The sequence below is a fragment of the Rattus rattus genome, chromosome 1 (assembly GCF_011064425.1).
Source record: "Rattus rattus isolate New Zealand chromosome 1, Rrattus_CSIRO_v1, whole genome shotgun sequence".
Lineage (NCBI taxonomy): Eukaryota > Metazoa > Chordata > Mammalia > Rodentia > Muridae > Rattus > Rattus rattus.
This window is the reverse complement of record NC_046154.1, coordinates 252184423-252205968: the sequence shown is the minus strand read 5'-3', so window position 1 is coordinate 252205968 and position 21546 is coordinate 252184423. Positions and strand designations below refer to the sequence as shown.

Genomic DNA, 21546 nt, shown 5'->3' with positions numbered 1-21546 from the left:
TCCCCAAACAAAGAAAGGAAGAAATATCATAAAAATGATCAGACCTTCCTTTTAATGGACCTACACTGGCTGACTGCTACAGCTTTGAAACTGGTCTCTAGAATTCTCACAGTAGTTTTTGGGTCATGAAGGGCCTAAGTGTAGACCTAATCTACCTTATAGCTACAGTATTTTGAAGTTCAGTGTCTTGTGACCGAGGGCCCACCAGTACATTGTACATTTAACCCCATGACATGGGTCCCAGAGCATGGGCTGTTTCAGTTTTTCTAAAGGAGTAAATCAGTACTGACCATGAATAGACTATTGTATGCAAGCAGTGCGGAGTTGCAGCTCAGAGCAAGTAGTGTTCAGTGCAGTGCAATACCGTGTTTACTGGCTATCACTTATGCTCTTGTAGCATGAAGACACCTGCCTCTGAGGCCCCTGAGGAGGACCAGTGAGTTGGCACATGCAGTGAAAACAGCAGTGCTTGGCACAGAAGTATTAATTATTGCAAGGCACATGCCTCACTCTTATTTTCCTTGTGGTTGGCCCATCCTAACCACTGGCCTCTGGCATAAGGGGGATACCACTCTCTATATGCCATTAAAATGACTTGGGGACAGGTTTGACACACAAGAAGTAAAGGTAAATGAAGATTGATTTCCATTTGAAGAACACCTGAACCATCCTTTAGATGTCAATTCTCTGATAGTGACCAGAAGTTTCATTCCACGGCCAGATCTAAGAAGCCCCCCAGGTTGTCAGTTTTGCCTTTTTAATCGACTGACTTCAGGTTTGTTCTAAGGATTATGTGTACTCCAGCTACCTTCCTCTAACTGTCCTTTGCCTATTGACACAGGCCATTCTACTAGCACTTGTTGCCTTTACTTCCCATCAGCCCCTCATCTTCTGCAAAAACGAGGGCCAGTGCTGCTTGGGCCATGGAGTCTTGCTGGCTCAACCTATTTTTCCTTCCTCCCACCTTCACAGTCTAGCACAACAGGTTCTTAACAACCTACAACCCACAGACATGTGTGCGTGTGTGCATGTGTGTGTGTGTTGTCAAATGACACCACAGGGGTCACATACAATTCATGACAACAGAAGTACAGTTATGAAATAGTAACAATGATTTTTTTGGTCACGGTCACCACAGCATGAGGCACTGTATTAATGGGTCACAGCATTAGGAAAATTAAGAACTGCTGCTCTAGCATTCCAGTTAACAGCTTGGCTCAACAAGAGAGCAAAACGCAGCCTTGACTCGTGCCTAGGCAATGCTGTTATCTATCTACTTCTTTGTCATAAGTGACTAGAGTAAGGACTAAGGTGTTCCCAAGAATCCTGGAAGCAGCCATGGGCTACAGACTGGGCTGTGGTCTCTGGCCTGTTCAAGCCCTCTTTTTGCAGGTGGCAGGCCTGATTGATAACTGACCTGTCCTCCACCTTCCAAGCCCTGTGCCACTTCCTGAGCTAGGCAGCCTGCTGCAAGTAGTTTAGAACATGCTTGTACAAAGTAGGGGAGTTCATGATAGAAGGCAGCAGAGGTTATGGTGGCCCTAGCAGTACACAGTAAATCCACAAACACCCCCAAAAGAAGGGGTTGCAGGACCTGAAGATGGTGCACTTTTCAAGAGCAGAACTATAGAAGGACAAACACAAGTAGGGTAGGCTATGCTTCAGATTTGGGATCCAGTCATATACAGCAGAAGTTGTAAGTCCCAAGTCCTATTGGAGGAGGTCTTCATGGTGGGGGGCAAATGTTAGGATATAGTGCAATATTTCAGGAAAAGAGGTGCTGTGGCAGATCATAGCTCTTGGTGTTACATAGGCCTTGTACCTCAAGGAACTGAGGACAGGTGTACTGGTTCTGGCAAGGCCACTGCTGAGGAAGTACCAGTCCTTTGCTGAACTTACATAACAGACTTCCCAGCCACAGGCAGCAGATCCTCGTGCTGAGAATGCAGCTCAGTGGTAGAACATTTGCTCTCTGTATCTCAGGTCCTGGGGACAGTAACGACAGCACAACAGAAAGCTCCTGTGGCAGGTCTGGTTCTTACTGTCTACTGGGGATCTTCACTTGTAAACCCTCTGCTCTTCCACTTCAGCTACAGCACTGCTTCAAAAAGTTGGTCAGAGCCTGGAAGGAAGCTAGTATGACCAACATACAGTAGCAGGAGGTGCTGGTAAAGATGGAGAGAACACCTTAGTCTACCCATCAGTTCCCAAGTGGGAACGCTTGAGCTTTCGTCACAGATCCAAAGGGCTAGGTGAGTATGGGGAGGCAAGATGGCACAGAAGGGCCAGCGACCGGGAAAGACGCTAGTGGGAGTGATGATACAGTCAAGTCAAGCCACGGGATTCTATGGCGGACACATGGTGTTTAGAAGGAACTGGCCAGCACCTTAGGATGGTACCAAACACAGAGGACAGAAGATACTGGGAGTAGAGCACACTGCCTGGAGTACTTGCTTACATGCATACCACATGTTCTACTTCATGGACCAGAAGTGACAGGGATGATAGAGATTGTGCTGACCCTCCGGAGCTTCAGCCAGGGCAAACAATAGCTGGAGCGAGCAGTGGATGACTGAGACTTACTAGCTGGTAGGTCTGTGGGTGATGGACTGAAGGACACAAGGAAGGGAGGGGAGAGGCACCGGAGTGTTGGATAAGTTAACCTAACCCACATCCTCACTTCCAGGACACCCCTTTAGCCCTAACATAGTCCTCACATGGATCAGCCCTTAACACAGAGAAGAATGTCCTAATCCTAAACCAGTGTGATTCATCCCTCATCTACGGCTGATGTCACATGTTCACTTGGATGCTGGATCTGCTGGAAGAAGCATGAAGGTGAAAGCTGGCTTCTTTTCAAGGTACCATGGTCACCTGTGCCTTATGTGAAGCAATCTCCATGCACCTAGAGCCTCACTAGAAGAGAATGTTCATACAGCGACCTGCTAACCCGGGAAGGTGGCTGCCTCAGCCTTGCTAGCCTGGGTCCAGCTATGTGTGATTCTACCTTAGATATGTGGTGTAAGGCTAGAACTGGGAGGTGGGGGGAGGGGGAGTATGGTTGCAAACCCTGAATTACTTGACACTTGTAGCTCCTTGCGTTGGCTTGACCAGATCTCTACAGAAGTGATAGATCTTACATGGATCAGCCCCTAACATGGAGATAGAATGTTGGACGAAGTTGCCTGTACTTACCCACTGAAGTGATATGCTGTTTCTCCAGGCCATGTCCAAAAGGAGACTGATGGTATTATGGGGCAGGTGCGGCCTCCATAAATAACACACTAGGCCTGCATGTATTTTACCGAATGCTATGATTTATGAGGTGCAGCACTTTGGAGATATAATACTCGTGAATTTGTCCCATGTGACATTTATAAAATTGAAATATAGGGCTTCCAGCTGGGCGGTGGTGGTTCACACTTTTAATCCCAGCGACTTGGGAGGCAGAGGCAGGCTGTTCTCTAGAGTTCAAGGCCAACCTAATCTACAAACCAAGTTCTAGGACAGGGCTATAAAGAGAAACCTTGCCTCAAAAACACACAGAAAAAAAACAGGAAGATTGGGCTTTCTCAAACGTAAGTTGTGCATGGACTCTCCTACCTGGCATAGACACACCAAATAAAGGTTACCTTGTTCTGAATTGTCATCATATTGATACAAGTGGTTGTACACTGTGGCCATTGCCTGCAGAGTTCCCAGGGAAGTGAGATAACAAATGAAAGTGAGAGGATTCTAGAAAGCATAGACAGGGGGTTGGGCAAGGAGGACTACAGGGCTCTTCTAAGGTGGCAAGAAGCTACTAAGTGCACAGTCTATGCATATGAACTTAGCAGCTAGGATCTTGGTATTCCCATTGACCCAAGATTCATGCTCTGTGCCTCCTGCCAGGAAACACCAATCTCCAACCTGTCCTTGGCGCTGAAGAAGGAGAGCACCTGGGAAATGCCCTGCCCTCCCCTCCATCCTGAACATTTCAGGGTCACCTTATGAAGCAAGAAGCCTTCATGCCATAGTCAGTTGTCTGTGGGATACCTGGATCCCTTTCCTAGGGTACCTTGGAGGAAGGAGCCAGATCCCACCTGATTGAGCTCACTCCCAGACTGCTTCACATGCCTCAAGGAGCCCCTGGCTATCATGAAGCCCTTCCTTTAGTTTCTTAGTGTCCACTGGACAGTCCAGCACAGTGAACATGGCAATTTCAACATTCCCAGTTAGCCCAAGCACCTACCAGCAGGGATGAGAATTCAGATGTACAATAAACAAATATTAAGACAGACATTTGCTTTCTTGATCCAGCTTCAATTCGTGTCTATTGGGCTCTCAGAAAACGATCTACAGTCAACACTTACCCAACTGTGCCATCCCTCTGCAACAAATGACTTGGATGATGCCAAAATCAGTGTACTGTAGCAAGAGCAGTGACATTCAGTACATGAGACTGGTTGGAGCTGTATAGAGAATTCAAGAGCTGCCTGTGCCTCCGACACGTAATAGTAATAGAGGGGGCAGGAAGAAAGAGAGACCTGTGCTGATGTGCACCAAGTGACAGCCAACCCACATAGACACCCACCAATGGCTGCTGGGTTGGTGAGAATTGGCGGTGGGCAGAAGTCAATTTAAAAGAAAAATACTCTGAACCTGTTTTTAAACAATAGCTCTCCATTCCTTACTCCATTCAGCTGTGAACAACCACTGTGTTTATCTGAATTTACATAGGGGAATCCCATTCTTTTTCTTTTGTGGGTAGTTTATTTTACCTCAGGTTCATTCACTTTGTAGCTGATGTCGGTACTTTTGTTTAAGGTAAAAGAACATTCCATTATATAAATATATAGTAGTCTACAAAAATTCTACTCTTTGTTTTCTTTATTTAGTTAAGATTGGAGAGTCACCATCTAAAAATACTACATGGAAAATTTGAGACATTTTCAGCTTTAGATTTTGAGCCACAATAATCTATGACTCCATTTGATATTCTATACAAATTTTTAGGGATTTTATAATCGGATAGGAATTGCATTTAATGCTTAGAACAATAAAGCAAGCCTTCCTGTTTTCATATTCTCTTTAAACTTTTACTTCTTTAGTCAGGCTGTGGTAATGCATTCCTTTAATCCCAGCATTCGGGAGGCAGAGGAAGGCAGAACTTTTTGAGTTCAAGGCCACCCTGGTGTACAGAGTGAGTTCCAGACCAGGACTACACAGAGAAACCCTGTCTCAAAACCGAAAAAAAAAAAAACGTTTTTCCTTCTCTGAAGCATTCATATCATATTGTTCAGTCACTTCTGATGATCTTGTAGGTTATTCCTTTTGTATGGGTGTGTATATATATTTGTGTTTGTGTGTGCATGCGCATGCACACAACTCTTCATAGGGAAACTAATGCACGTGTGTGCACATCCCCATTTCTGTGATGAAGCCAGAGGTCAAAGTTGAACGTCTTCTTCAGGCCCCCTGCACCCTATTAATTGAGACAATGTTGCTCTGAACTTGGAGCCCACTCGCTGAGGTAGACTGACTCAGGAGCAGCTCTGAGCATCTTCCCTTTTCTCCCTCCTCAGCACTGTGATTGTGGAAGTGGTTGATAGATGCTAGGAAATGAACCCATGTCCTCACGCTTTTACAGTAAGCAACATACTGTGAGAGTCACTGCACTGCTCTAAAATACTCTTTCTGACTCTAGTTTATGTGTAATACTGCTTGTCATTCTATTCCCTTCACATTTTTGTTATTTCATATAGCATATTCTTTGTTAGATTAGGAAAGAACAAGTGGTTTTTTTGTGTTGACTTTTTACCTCTGCTGAAATTGTTTGATGTTCTCAGGTGGTATTGTGAAATCTTCCCTGTTTCCTGCATGCACAATTATATCATCTATGATATAAGATCCTCCTTCCTACCTGGGATCTACTGTCTCAGATGAGACGTGCTCAACTTCCACACTCAGAACCGAGAGCCTCTGCTGTGCCCACTGTCATATTTCATTTGAGTTCAGATTTCATGAGGCTGTTGGCCCTGTCCCACCTACAAGTAAACAGTGCCCTGGTGGAACCTGACTCAGGGATTGCCAGGCATTGCCCTATACTCCAAACCCTTGGACTATGTTCTTTGTGACTATAAGTCACAGGGCTTATCTAGGTCCCAGAACAGTTTTGCCAACTGCAACTCTGTCAGCAAGGGGAGTTGAAATGGAGGTAGCTTCAGTGTCACAGTCCTGCTCAGCAGTCTGCTTTGTGTGCACTTTAGGAGTCCACAAAATACTGGCATGGGAATGATCTGAGGTTGATTCTCAGTATTTTCCATTTCTTTATATACAAGTGCATCATCTCAGCACTGGTTCTGTGGTTTGAGATTTCATAGGTAGCAGACATGGCAATGGACCATAGTCCTGCTGTGGCCTCACCCCATGAGGGGTACAGTAACCATCCGGATGAAAGTGTCACCAAACCTAGCCAACCTCGGCCATCCTTTGCCCAAGCTAAGCTTTCCCCAGGTGACACTCAAGAGTCAAATCATCCCAACAAGTCTCTTCCCAGAATGCTTATGTAATGAAGGAAGACCTAGAAATGGCCCCAAGACTCACTGCTGGTCATCATTGCAGTGAAACGAGGGAGATCCAAGGCAGGAGAGGGAACAAACGGTGCACAGGACAGAGTCCAGGAGAGATGTGCCCAGGTTCCATCTGTCCTCTTACACTGGAGTCCAAAGGACAGTGATCAGTTATCTGTTGGCATGTGTGCAGAGAATTGCAAACCTGGGAGCACCACTGCCCTTTGATGGTCAGGGACTCAGTCCCAGCTTCCTGTTGTGGACATGGACACCTGTGCTGCTGACAGGAATATGCAGCCCCAAGTCACACTAAAGTCACATGATCCTGACAGGCCACAGGGGTTCCCATGGATGGGAGGACATGGACTGAGGGTGAAGGGAAGTGGACAGGGCCTACAGGGTACCCACACAGATGGTCAGCAGAACATTCAGGTCTCTCCTAAGAGCTGGTAGGAACCCAAGGAACCTTTTACAGCACACAGTGTGTGACCTCCCACACCTGTCTGTGTACTTATCTCACAGGACTGAGCTGGCTAGGTTGTCCCCAGGCCTGCAAAGAGGCTGGGGCCCATCTGGTTCTCAGGCTCTTGGGCATCCAGGCACCACTGGAAACTGGAAGAGCTGAGAACAGAGTGGGGGCCCGCAGGCTGGATTTAGCCGGAGGTGAGTGGGAAAGGGGTGCTCCAGCTGGTCCTGCAGGGGAAGTCCTTGGTTCGATGGTAGCAGGTTTCACTTAGCATGGTGGTGGCTGCCGCTGGGAGCAAAGTGAGGCCTTCTATGGGCCTTCTCTGTGGCTTTCTGTGGCAGATCTCAATGATAAGAGACAGTCCTTGATATTAAGGTGTTTATTCTCATGGTAGAAAGTGGATGAGTAGAACTGTACTGCACTTCTCAGGGTGGGCCTGAGATTAAGTACTTTTGCAGGGATGAGTGTCTGGGAAGAAAGGTTATTGGCAAAGCCTCCAGGCTTTTAGGTACCTCATTATAATGGAGATCTGTCTTGAACCGACCTGACCTGTGGTCACCTCCTCTACATGTGGAGGGGCTTGGGACATTGCCCTTACATGACTGATGGCAACAAATCTACAGAGGGCTGCGGCTAATGACAGGGCCTGGTGCCCAGGAGTCAGGCAAAACACCTACCGTCCCTTCAGGGTAACTGTGGTTTTAAGGGTGTGGGAATCAGGGTGCCTTTGACAGACCCACAGGGATTGACCTATCAAGAATACAAGGATGAATAAAATTAGATAGTGGTCTCCATGTGACAAGCATCTGGACACCTAGCTGGTCTCCCCAGGACTCTATTGAAAGTTGGTGACAACCTTTCAGCTTTGTCAGGTGAGAGCTAAGAAGTCCCTAGGTTTTGAATTTGGCCATCCTTGAGAGTTGAACGACCTTCCACCTGTATTCAAGGCTTCTCACGCTGGAGTTACCTTCCTCACACTGCCTCTCCCTCACCCTCATCAGCTACCCACACAAGCCACTTCAGTGGCCCTTGCTGCATACTGATAGTGGCCATGGTGTCAGTCAGAACTCATGTCTGACTAGCCAAGTGTTTCTGGAAGCCTCCAAAATTTCCTCTTCCAATCTGAGACAATGCCCTCAGGCCCCGTGGATCTCTGCCCATATGGCAAACCAGCAGCTTGCACACTGAGGAAGGGTTCATGTTATGTGCTCGCCTTGCTCAAAATGTCCAGCCCAACATAACCACTATGCTGCTTTCTGTGGAGATATCAATGCCACTCCCCTGGATAAGCACCACAGGAGAGAAGAAAGGGCAAGAATTTCTGTAGGTTACTTTCCCTGGACTTTTCTGACACACCCTTACCCCATACGGGCTCTATTTGAACATTAACACAGCTATTTGGCTCAATTGAGAGAACAAAGTGCAGTCTTACCCCACTTTTAAGGGACAAGGTTCCCAGTCTGTTGTAAGAGGATCTTTCCTGATTCTAAGTGTCTGGACAAGTATTCCTTCAAAAGCCTGCAAGCCGTGGGGCAGCCATGGGGCTGCTGATTGGAGATGACCTCTGGGCTGTGGTCATATTCACAGCCGTCTTCTTGCTTCTGGTGGACCTGGTGCACCGGCGCAAGTTCTGGACTGCCCACTACCCTCCCGGCCCTGTGCCACTCCCCTGGCTGGGAAACCTGCTGCAGGTGGACTTCGAGAACATGCCATATAGCTTATACAAGGTAAGAAAGATGGTGGTGGAGTACAGTAGAGGTCAGAGTGCCGCAGGTAGCATGTGGTGTTGCTGAAGGTAAAGAAAAGACAGGAAGATGGCCCCCAAGAGGAAAAAGTGTTGTTAGGAAAACAAAGTGGTGAGAGGGACCAGCTGTGCTATAGTCTCTTTCTGCTGTGTGGTCTCAGGCCTGGATTCCCATCTCAGAAACCTGAATTTCCTCTGGTATGGTGGAGTAGGAAGGGACCCAAGGACCTTACTCAGGCTGGGTCTCTGCTGAATGATAATATTTGCTGAGTCCTTTGCAGAGTTGAGAAGATATGGTTGCCAAGCTACAAGGTGACCCAACCACAGGCTGGGGATGCAAGTCTGTGATAGAGCATTTGCCCAGCATATGTAGGAACAAGGTTCAATAAGTACCATCATATATTTGCACACGTATACCCCCCCACACACACACACAGAGGGGATGGGTAGGGACAGAGACTTGTGTGAAGAGCATTGATCTTCTACTTTGCTGGGGATCTATACTTCCTATGTACTCTGTCCCCTATTTCAGCTTCGAAGCCGCTATGGTGACGTGTTCAGCCTACAGATGGCCTGGAAGCCTGTAGTTGTGATCAACGGGCTGAAGGCCGTGCGGGAACTGCTGGTGACCTATGGAGAGGACACTGCTGACCGCCCCCTACTGCCCATCTACAATCACCTGGGCTGTGGACACAAATCAAAAGGCAAAGTGCTATAGTGTGGGCAAGGCAGGGAGAATAGGGCTTGAGAGGGGAGAGCTGAAGATGGGCAGGCCTAATGGAGATGTGTTGTCAGGCAATTGAAGATGGAGGGTGGAGCTGACAGTGCCCATATGTGCTAGAAAAATGTTGGGGACTGACTGCTAACACTAACTACAGGGACGTGTTGGGAACAGAGGAGACAGCATAGCCCAGCATCCGTGGTAACAAGCAGATACGTCTGCAGGTGTGGTCTTTGCACCTTACGGGCCTGAGTGGCGAGAGCAGAGACGATTCTCTGTGTCCACCCTGCGTGACTTCGGCGTGGGCAAGAAATCGCTGGAGCAGTGGGTGACAGAGGAGGCCGGCCACCTCTGTGACGCCTTCACCAAGGAGGCTGGTAGGTTTAAGATGGAGAGTGTGGGTAGAGACTAATGAGCAATGCCATGACTTGCTTGCATCTCTGTTCCTAGAACATCCCTTCAATCCCAGCATCCTCCTGGATAAAGCTGTGAGCAACGTGATTGCCTCCCTTGTTTATGCTCGTCGATTTGAGTATGAGGACCCTTTCTTCAACAGGATGCTCAAAACATTGAAGGAGAGCTTTGGAGAGGACACCAGCTTCATGGCAGAGGTATGTAGCTCAGAGCAGCGGACACGACCACCACTGTGCTGTAAATCCTTTGGAGCAAGTATGAATGAATCCAGGGTGTTTGGGGGCCAGGACCTCAGGTGATAGTCAATTGCAGGGAGAAAGGCTTGAGCATTGAAGAACCTTAAATAAACTGGAGGGGAGGAGCCAACCAAGGTCAATGGCTGCAGAAAGGGGGTAAACCTCTGCCCTCTGTGTGTAGGGAAACCACACAATCCTGTTATATTTGAAGAGTAGAATGTTTCTTTCTTCACTCTGGGGTTCAAGAGAGCAAGCAGGTTAGAATTGAGGAAGAAGCAGATGATGAGTAGGGACAAACAGACCCTGAGTCCACTGTGGAAGAACACGGGAACTGTGACTGGTCTAGGGGAACACTGGGCAGAAACAGCAGTCAGGGGCAAAAGAGGGTAAAGGAGTTCACCAAGCAAGCCTGGAGACCTGAGCTGGATCCCTGAGTCCCATATAAGGGATAGAACTAACTCTTTAAGTTGTTCTCTGACCACAAAATAATGAGCCACTACACACCTGCAAAAGTGTACATGCAAGTACATGCATATGCATGTACATGTATGTGCATACACACAGACACTTAAACAGAATTATGAATTCTTAATTAGGGTTAAAAGCAACTGGACCTGTTTGTTTCTTTCACAGCTGCTCAATGCAATCCCAGTGCTCCTACATATCCCTGGGATGACTAGCAAAGTCTTACCCAAGCTGAACTCATTTATAACCTTAATGGATAAGATGTTAATTGAGCACAAGAAAAGCTGGGATCCTGCCCAGCCGCCCCGAGACATGACTGATGCCTTCCTAGCAGAGATGCAAAAGGTGATTGGAAGCTCTAAGATGTGTAGCCAGGGATTGTGGGCTGCGGTCTTGTGAGCAGTGAGGTCAGATGTGTGGTATCCTCGCATCACCAAGTGACTCAGCCCCTAGGCTCCCAGGGAACAATGGGAGGTGGTGGCACTTGCTTTCTCTACTGAGCCAGCCCTTTCTGCCTGTCCAGGCCAAAGGGAATCCTGAGAGCAGCTTCAATGATGAAAATCTGCGCATGGTGGTGATTAACCTGTTCATGGCTGGGATTGTGACCACATCATCCACACTGTCCTGGGCCCTTCTGCTCATGATCCTGCATCCAGATGTGCAGCGTGAGCCTGGCTGTGGATGGGAGGGAGGTCAGGGGAAGAACGAGGCATTTGAGAAACTAGTGGTTCCTGCCTTAGCTTGACGTAGTTTCCCATGTGTCTGGTATAAGCCCTATCTATCTTACTAACCCAGTGGTAGAAGTTGAAGGATGAGCTCCTTTCACTGAAGAGATGCCATCTATCTAGGCCGAGTCCACCAGGAGATTGATGAGGTCATAGGGCAGGTGCGTCGTCCAGAGATGGCAGACCAGGCACGAATGCCGTTCACCAATGCTGTCATCCATGAGGTGCAGCGCTTTGCAGACATCGTCCCGACAAATATACCACATATGACATCCCGAGACATTAAATTCCAAGGCTTCCTCATCCCCAAGGTAGGCATACACACTCTGTTCCCAGAATCCACAATAGGCAAACAAGGGAATGGAATCAACCTGGGTGTGAGGACACTGGAGCCATTGCCCAAGATCCGCTGGAGAAGAGGACAGCCAGTGAAATGAACTTCAGGGGTATTAGGAAGAGCTGCAGATAGGAGCTTTCTCACAAGGGTTTGAATGGACCAGAGAAGGTTCTGGGAGGCTCTGGGGTTGAGGTTTAATAAAAGGATCCAGTGTGTGAGGTAGAGACAATGCGTGAGAACTTGGTGGCCAGTGTCTAGGCAGCTGCAACCCAGTCCATTTTCACACCATGTGCCCTCTTACCAGGGGACAACCCTCATCCCCAACCTGTCCTCCGTGCTGAAGGATGAGACTGTCTGGGAGAAGCCCCTCCGCTTCCATCCAGAACACTTCCTGGATGCCCAGGGCAACTTTGTGAAGCATGAGGCCTTCGTGCCATTCTCAGCAGGTACCTCTGGGGGGCCTGACTCCCTGTCTATTCCCAGGGTGGCTGGGAGGGTGGAGCTCCAATCAGGCCCCAGACTGACTGAGCCCCTGTCCCACCACAGGCCGCAGAGCATGCCTGGGGGAGCCCCTGGCCCGCATGGAGCTCTTCCTCTTCTTCACCTGCCTCCTGCAGCGCTTCAGCTTCTCCGTGCCGGCCGGACAGCCCCGGCCCAGCGACCATGGCGTCTACGCATTGCCAGTTACTCCACAGCCTTACCAACTCTGTGCAGTGGTTCGCTAGCAGGGGCAGGGGCTCCATTCTTCTCCCCGGTTTGGTCTGATTGATGTCCAATAAACAACTTCTGTATCTTCAAATCAGATTCCTGATCCCACCCTCACCCTGGTCCCAATTGTGTCCTAAGACAAAAGCCTACAATCCTCCTTGTCCCTCTACGACAGCCTAACCCATTTACAACTTTTATGTGGTGAGAATAGTTTATTACTTCAGGAGCAGTGGCCTTCAGTAAAGCAAAGGGAGGATGATGCAAGTAGATTGCAAGTTTAAGGCAGGCATGGGGTATACAGCCTGGACCACTGAATGAGAGCGTTTCTCAACAAGGGGGGTCGGGAGGGGTGGGTAGTCATCATGGAATTATGAAGGGAGGAGGGAAGAGGCAATGGGATTGAGGAGAGAGGGAAGCATTCAGATAAAGTAGGAGAGGTAGCTGTGTGGATGGTCTCTGCTTCACCGTATATCACACAAAAAGACCTATCGATGCGTGTGAACAGAAGTCAGACTCAAGCATTACTGTGAGGAAAGTGTGAATGGCTTGTGCTAGAAATCAGCACAAGTCTTGTTCTGGTGACAATGTTGGCGTAGGTCCCCAAACCCTGAAGAGCCACAAATGGTGGATAACACCTCTCTCATAACCAGAACAGGTGCTGTCTTCACACTCAGACTTTCTGTAGTCAAAGGATGTGGAAGACATCGGCGATAGCAAAAATGGACAGATCGACTCCAGGAAGATGGACACGATCTCACAGTTCCATCTGGGAACACCTGTCCAGACCTAGACGGGTCCTCCCTGCAACTGTGTGTGATAATGTGTTGGATGCTACTTAGTAGGAACGTTCAAGTATTTTGGAGTCTTAAAAGTGTGTGTTTGGTGGGGTGAGAGAGGACTGTTCTAGAGGCATGCGACACTGCACAAGGCTCATTTTAGCTTCCATAAAATCTGAGGCCAGCCCACAGCAACCCAAGACCCTGATGCATATTGCATGCTTTGAAAGACACCTGAGTGCAGACACTGATTTTGAGTTTGCTTTTGTGAAAAGAAATGTTCTCCCACAGACTTCATTTTCATAGGAATATTAAGGATGTTCCCCCCACAGCTCATCATTAGCCACACACCGGTTTGTAGAATGTTCAGGACCAAACACTCATTATGATGGGGAAATTATATTCCCAGAACCTTTCCTTGTGCCTACAGAAGTAATCATGTTTACCACACACTCCTCCTTGTCCCACCTCTCCCCTTCATTTTTATTGTAAATCCATGGGTATTTGCCTGCATGTGTACACTGTGTAGAGAGAACTGAATAGAGCATCAGATCCCCAGGGATTTGAGTTCTGTTTTATATCATCCTGTGGATGTGGGAGTCAAGCCTGGGCCCTCTGGAAGAAAAACCAGTGCTCTTCCCTGCTGAATGATCTCTACAGCCCTCCTATTACCCCTTTCTATTGGTGCTGGAAAGTCTTACTCTAGTCTGAAGTAATGTCCTTTAGAGCCTTGTATCTCTGCATGTTGCATGTCAGATGAGTAACTCATGATCATGCACCTTGGAGCAGGAGTCCACTGGACACTTATGCCCTGTACTCACAGTTCACACACCAATACCAGTTCACACCCCCTGTGGAATCAGCTCTATATCTCATGCCCTCCACTGAATAAGCACCAGTCAGGCGATGGATGGAGAAGAAGAGGGAAACTAGGAGGCAGACCTTCCTAGAGGAGTCTGGCCTCTCCCAGCAACCAGACTGAGAGAAAGACAAGAGCTCAACTCAGGGTAGAGGATAATAGACAGCCTTTCCTCCTTTCTAGGGGACCAGATGCCAGGTTGCAGTAAGAGGTCCTCTTCCTCGTCTTTAGAGGCTGTTGTGGTTGATACAGGATGTTTCTATAAAGAACTATGAACAGTGATGTATCCTGACAGTTCTGGAGTTCCACCTGCCTGCAGGACCCATGCCATAACATCCATGGATGGCAACATGCAGTGTGTGACTTCAGACATCATGGTGTATTATTTGTGTACATACACACAAGACAGGGAGAGGGAGAGAGGGAGAGGGAGAGGGAGGAGAGGGGAGGGAGGGAGAGGAGAGAGAGAGAGAGAGAGAGAGAGAGAGAGAGAGAGAGAGAGAGAGAATGACAACAGAAATCACAGCAGCTATAGCAACACACAATGGTGCTGGAACCACAGGACAGACAGGGATCTGTACCCCTAGTAGCAGCTTTAGCCATTTCTGCCTGACAGGCAGGTCAGGGACTGAGGACACAGTGTGCACAGAAAGACCAGGAAGTGGTGCAAGACATGAGAGCTGATCTGGCCGTGGTTGCACAAGACTGAAGGAATGGAAATGCAAGTCTTTTCTGCTTCCATTAAAGGATGTGGTCTTGATGGTTTGGAAGAGGGATCAGGGTCAAATATAGTATTTTAGTCAAGAAATCAAAGGGAGGAATGCAGTATGTGTTCTTGAATTCCCTGCATGCCTCAAGACACCTGGATTTATTTATACGTAGTAGGAGGCTAAGAGGCCCAGTGGCAGTTTTCAGGCCCTGCTAAGGTCACAGCTGGGTGGTCATACCTGAAATGACTTAGAAGATGTGACATTGCTAGCCACAAGGTCCAGATATCAGGCTGTGGATGTAGACCAGTGATAAAGCATTTGTCCAACACCTATGGGGCCTGGGTACAATAAGTACCAAACACATAGACATGGAGTCTTGTGTACCCAGCCTAGTTCTTGAAGTCTGATGGGGATTTTTGTTTTTGTCTTTTTTTTTTTGTTTTGTTTTGTTTTTTGTTTTTGGAAACATTCCAACCTCTGGCCTCATTTAATATGATAGTATAGAGATGTGTCCCCCTTGCAGGTGTCTTTAAGGTAGAGGCCCTGATCAGTGCACACTGCAGAAGACACTGGTGCAAACAATCTAGGCTTCGTGCCCAGCTCTGAAGTCAAGAGCTCATGTGTGCCTCGGTTGGTCAGCGAGGGGCCTGGGACACAGGAAGCAACAGGTTAGTGCTCACGGGTGGTGCTACATGGTCTGGTCATCAAGGCACAGTCACTGATTTCAAGGAAGAACATGACAGACGTGCTAGTGTGTGGCCACAGCATTATGGAGAACTTATGGGGGAAACTACAGGAATGGAGGGATGTGGGTAACACAGGACTGAACAACTAGGTTTCATTGGTTAGAGCCAGACTGTGAGTGTACATGTGTCATCTTCCCACATTATAAGCTTGTAAGGTGAGAGCAGTGGTAATGTAATCACCTCATTATTTTGGTGAAAAGGTGACTGCTTTATGCTCTTGTGTGAAGCAACTATATGTGGCTAAGGTAAAGAGATTTATATTAATTACATCGACAAAAGAAATCTCAAAAAGCCCCAAAGAAACATTTGTTCTCTGGTTAAATCTCATGAAGAGCCTTTTAAACAAGTTTAGCAAGCTGAGAAAGAAAATATATATGGTATGTGTATTAAAGGGGCATCAGGAGGTCAAATGGAACTGAATCTTCTGTTCATGAATATTAAATGGAATTAAGTGAGTGACCAAGCTAGCTCAGTCAGTCAACAGGGTCTCAAGAAAGGGAGTGAGGATTGAAAAGAAAAAGAGAATTAGACAACATTATAACATGACTCCAGCCCGTGCTGAGGCTGAAGCAGGTATATTTTTTCCAGTTAGCTTTTATTTCATTCTAGGTACTTCCATAGATTAGGGTCAGTTCTTAGATCAAAGGCAAAATAATCAAGCAAGGTAATAAATAGATCAAATAAGGCAATAAACAAATCCCCCTGGTCACCATTTCTAGGAGCTTTTGAGGATGACCAAGATAACAGGAATGCCACACATTCCTAGGCTGAATTTATCATGATCCTTGTTCTTAGTTCCAATGTGAATATTCTTGTCTGAACCTACTTCCTTGAACCCAGTGAGAATTGTTTGCCAAATTACAAGGGGCATCCTCATAACTTTCCACATCTCCCCCTTTTAAATTTCAAATACAAGACTGCATCTGTCTCAGGTTGCTCTGACAAGAATGCCTTCCTTACCCATCTTGGAATGTGCATTTCCAAAAGTGATGCATTTATGTCTTTGGTTGATAAGGCACTGTACTGAATCTTACTCATCTTGCCAGCCTGTCAAATTACTAACTCTTGTTTTCGGATCCATTTTTAGTTTCAAGCCATGTATTTTGGCTGTCAACATGTTGATGTTGTAAAAGGTAGGTTTTGTCACAGTGTACAGGAATGAAAATATTCCCAGGACAAGAAGGGTTAACAGGATCAAGCTATATAAGCCTTTCTTGAAGCTTGACAAAGGTGGAAATACTGATGTTAAGCCATTGATAATTCTATTAGTGATATCCACAGCATCAAAACTCAGTGGAGCAGCATTCTGTATATTCATAATCTCAGTATGCAAAGTTAAAATGTCCAGAGAGGTGTTAGAATTATGCCAAATACACTCCAAGATTCTTTGAATTTTCTCCCAATTACAGTAACTCTCACCATAAACTTTAGAAGTGGCACAAATCAATTGATATTTAGTGTCTCACCCAGCAGGACAGTCAACTAGGGTCCAGAGGGTACCTGTAAGAAAATGGGGAACAAGAGACATGAAGAAGGATGCCATGACAAGGGTCTGATCAAGGCACCAATTTTAATTCTTGCAAGCTCTGATTATATACTATAGCAAGGCTAGGGGAAGAGGAAATCTTCAGTGGACAGGGAGACCTTGATGTACTAGCCAATAAAGTAGTTGGCTCACACCCGCAAGATGTTGGCCTAAGTCTTGTAGGAAGCTGTCTCCTAGCAAACGTTACAAGCCCTGGGTCTGTAGGAAATTGGTTCTCAGGAAATGTCAGAAGCCGTGGGTCTATAGGAAATTGGCACTTTGCAAAGGTCATGAGCCCTAGGTTTGTAGGAAGCTAGCTCCCAACAAAAGGTCATGAGCCTCCACTTGGCAAGCCTGTTACTAAGGAATGCTGACCACCAAATTGTATCAGCACTTCTGTAAGCTTTGCTAGAACATTGGGTTTTTTTCCACTGAACTTATCCTTTAGGTGAACTTTCATATGTTCTTTGTATGTACTAATTAGTTCAATGTTGGGGTTTCAGGCAAGTCAGCTCCCCACATCTCCCCCTTCCCTGTAATAAAGAATGAAAGGCCCCTTATATTAGCGCTCCAGGGTGGTAGGTAACTCATCAGGGTTTTATTCTTTTGGGGTAGCGCCTGTCTTAGGATAGACCGAGGAGCCTATACTCTTACCCATCACTGGATACCCTGTCAGCCTTCAGGGCTCCTGTCATAGGTGAATTGTTGGGGTGTGTGTGTCTTGAAAGTTGCCCATCTTTGACATTGTACCCAACCTGGACTGAGCGAGGGACAGATAATCATGATCAATGTCAGTGCCAAGGTTGAAAGGTGAAAGAGGCTATTTTTGCAAGTAGGGCCAACGTTAGGCAGTCCAAGGTCAATATCGCCCAAATCGGGGTTGGGTGGAGATGGGAATTGAGGCTGAGTCTTCCTCACCTAAATCCTCTAAAGCCAATCTATGATAATTTACTTCAATAGATTTCACTGCTAAATTATCTACTTGTTGTTTAATAAATCTAGTTAAGTTATTAAAGGCCCAGGGGCGAAAAGATGAGCAAAGGTAGGCCAACCAAAGGCCCCAACAAAGAGGGAAGAAATCCAAGGGGAGGTGGAAAACCAATTTTAATACCAGCTCTTAGCTTTTTCTCTTTCTCGTTTTCTCTTTTCTAAGCCTTCTCTGACCTTTTTCATGCTCTCTTTAGCCCTATTCTAAGACACAGGAAGTACCCAAGCATTGCCTTACTCTCACAAACCAGAATTCACTGTGATTGCTCAACGTTGGGAAATTAAAGGTTAAAAAGACAATCAAAAATAAGTACACTTGTAAGCATGTATGGTTCATGTAAAAGGGGGGCCAGACAATTGTTCTTTCTGATTAACCTCTGACTCTTAAAGACAGTGTGGGTCAAAATTAAAATAGTCAGATATAGTTAAAACACTGCTCAATTTTGCATAGATGTAGAAGTTTAAAAATTGAATGAATTTATATGATTGTAAATGTTTACTGTGAAATATCACAAAAGGGATGTCACCAGGCTGGGAATTACAATTTTAACAGATATTAAACATCTTAAACAATTTGGAGAAACCTCAGCATTATTATAACCATCAGGAAAAAAAAAAGACATAAATAGGTATCCCATGCATGTTATGTAAGAAATAAGCAAACTCCAAGTCAGAAAAGTACAGTATCAATGACTGAAAATTAAATAATATGTTGATACATAGAAGGAAAAGATAACATGTTGACTGCTATTGTTGAAATTCCCAAAATAATTCCAATAGACATTTCAATTTGGGTCCCTGCAACAATCATAACTGCGTGATCCAGAAAGCCAAACCCTACGAAAGGTATCACACTGTGGGAGAGTACATATCTCAGCTGTCCTGGAGTAGGTGGTGGAGCTTTCAATTTTTCTTGTGCCATGGCAATGGACTTAAAGCAGTGCAGCTCTTTGAGCAAGCAGCTCCCCTCGGTGGAGTGCAGGCTGTAGATGAAGTCGTGTCCAGGGAATTTTGACAGACCCAGGAGTCATAGGGACTGCACTGTCCTGGTCCCGCCTAGAATCCTACACAAAACTTGGAGCTCCGGTGCTGGGGCAGTTCTAGTGGGACTGGCAGGAAGAGCACTGGGCATGCTTGGAGCCTAGGGAGCCCAGTATCTGGAAGGAAGAATCCCCCCTAGAGGGGTTGGCATTTTCAAAAGATGGCTGCTTAATAAAGGGGTTTCTAGGCTCTTGGACACCAATTAAGCTGACTCTGCCAAGTGGCTGACAAAAGAATTGTATGGCTTGTCTGCTCCCTGCAGCACCTTAGTAAGTGTGGAGGAAAAGCCAGCTTCAGGGCAGAAGTTTCTGCCAGGATGTCAGACACACCTGGCAAACTTGAGCCAAGAGACCAGGAGAAAAAAAGCATCTGAGACTCTAGAGTGTTGAAGGCAGGCTCACCCGGGTGTGTGTGTGTGTGTGTGTGTGTGTGTGTGTGATCCAATTAAAGCCTCAGGTATCAGAGGTAAGCTATAGTCAGAGATAACTGGCTTGCCTGGGGCTATAAGGACTCCTTCCGCTGCCATTCCTGAGGCAGGAGTCACAGTTGAGCTGGGCTTTCCTGCCTCTTACATTCAATAAAAAGATTGCTAACACTGGAGTACTGATCTTTAATAGAACTACAGTCCTCCCCATGCCTCTGAATTCCAGGACTCCAGTAGCAGTCCCCAGCCCTTCACCAAGCTGTCTCACTGGGTTAGAGGCCCATGGAAAAGAAAACATTGATCCTGACCTTGGCCACAGCCTCCAGTTGGAGTAGGCTGAAGAGCCCGTGCCAAGACTTTCTCCTGATATCATCCTAGGGTAAACACGGCCAAAGCCTCTTCCAAATTCTGTCTGGCAAAACAAAGCTCCTCTCAGTCTTCTGCAGACTTTCTCTGGAACTACTTTAGGGGCTCCCCTGCCCCCTAATGTGGGGCATTTTGACCACGGGGGCAGGAACTGGCTGCTGCAGGGATAGTCCTAAGGATATCATTAATAAGAGACCAGTTCCTGAAGGCAGTGACTGGAACTTTTTCAGGGTCAAAAGTCTCATAATAGTCTTTAAAACAATCATTAACTGTATGATCTTTTTGTATCCATTGTTCCCTCCTGGGGGAATCACGGACAAATATTTCCCACAAAGTCTAAGAATTTCTTTAGATTTCTATTTTTTTTTTCTTTTTTCTTTTTTTCAGAGCTGGGGACCGAACCCAGGGCCTTGTGCTTGCTAGGCAAGCGCTCTACCACTGAGCTAAATCCCCAACCCCAGATTTCTATTTTCTTAACCCTATTCCTCACATCTTGAGTGATTCCTTGAGTCCTATCACAAAAGGTGACTGTAGAATGCTTGTCTTATCACTCACCAGTGAGTTCTGCATCATCTGAAGAGAAACACACCAAGCAGCTGGACCGAGGTCGGGTGGTCCACAGCAGCCATGGGGGTGAGCAAAGACTCTGAGGAAGAAGGAAGACAAGCCTGTCTGTTCACAAGGAACGATGTTCTCCACCAGGAGACCCCCCCACCCAAAGAGCTCCACGTTGAGCGCCAATTATCCCATCCAGCAAGACAGTCAACGAGGTTCCAGAGGGTACCTGGAAGTAAATGGGGGACAAGAAACTCGAAGAAGGACGCCAAGATAAGGGTCTAATCAAGGCAACAATTTTAATTCTTGCAAGCTCTGGTTATATACTATAGCAAGACTGGGAAAGGAGGAAATCTACAGGGGACCAGGATGTAATAGCCAATAAGGTAGTTGACTCACACCTGCAGGATGTTGGCCTAGGGTCTTGTAGGAAGCTGGCTCCTACCAAAGGTCACAAGCCCTGGGTCTGTAGGAAATTGGTTCTTAAGCAAAGGTCACAAGCCCTGGGTTCCTTTGCAAAGGTCATGAGTGGTAGGTCTGTAGGAAGCTAGCTCCCAACAAATGGTCATGAGTCTCCACTTCACAAGCCTGTTATTAAGTAACACCAGATTTTTATCAGCACTACTGTAAGCTTAGCTAGAACATTGGTTTTTTTCTACTGAGCTTACCATTTAGATGAACTTTCATATGTTCTTTGTATGTCCTAATTAGCTCAATGTTGGGGTCTCAGGCAAGTTGGCTTCCCATAATTTGGCATGACACTCAAGATAGCTTCTTACTCTTAAACTCTGAACCTCCTCTCCAATAATTTGAATAGTATTATAAAGAGCATCAAGTCACTAGTCCAAATGTTTGTCTAAATCTTCTTGAAAACATTAATAAGTTTTTTTGCTAAATGATTAATCAAAGTAGCTGTCTTCACTTCCAGTGATACAGAAATAGTGATGCTAGCTAGTAATGTAATCAAAGCTCTTATACCAGCAATAATCAAGCCCACTAACCTCTTGCTTCTGTTTAAAGTCTGACTCACTTCTTCCAGTATCTGCAAGCTTTTATTCAGAATGCCAAGGTCCTGTAATACTCATAGCCAGTATAACAAAAGCTGATTAATAGACACCATAACAGACTTGCCAGATTTCAATACATTATCACAAGTAGAAAGTTTACAATCAATGCAACTTACATTAAAT

At 46.4% G+C, this 21546-nt stretch overlaps 1 protein-coding gene across 1 annotated transcript; it reads left to right on the top strand.

Annotated features, from left to right (window-relative positions):
* Window positions 1-8449: 8449 nt before the first annotated feature.
* Window positions 8450-12463, top strand: LOC116890160 (cytochrome P450 2D26-like). Its single transcript, XM_032890895.1, has 9 exons — window positions 8450-8744; window positions 9294-9465; window positions 9707-9859; window positions 9933-10093; window positions 10766-10942; window positions 11121-11262; window positions 11446-11633; window positions 11964-12105; window positions 12206-12463. The coding sequence occupies exons 1-9, from the start codon at window positions 8556-8558 to the stop codon at window positions 12382-12384; spliced, it is 1503 nt and encodes a 500-aa protein (XP_032746786.1). The 5' UTR covers window positions 8450-8555; the 3' UTR covers window positions 12385-12463.
* Window positions 12464-21546: the final 9083 nt, after the last annotated feature.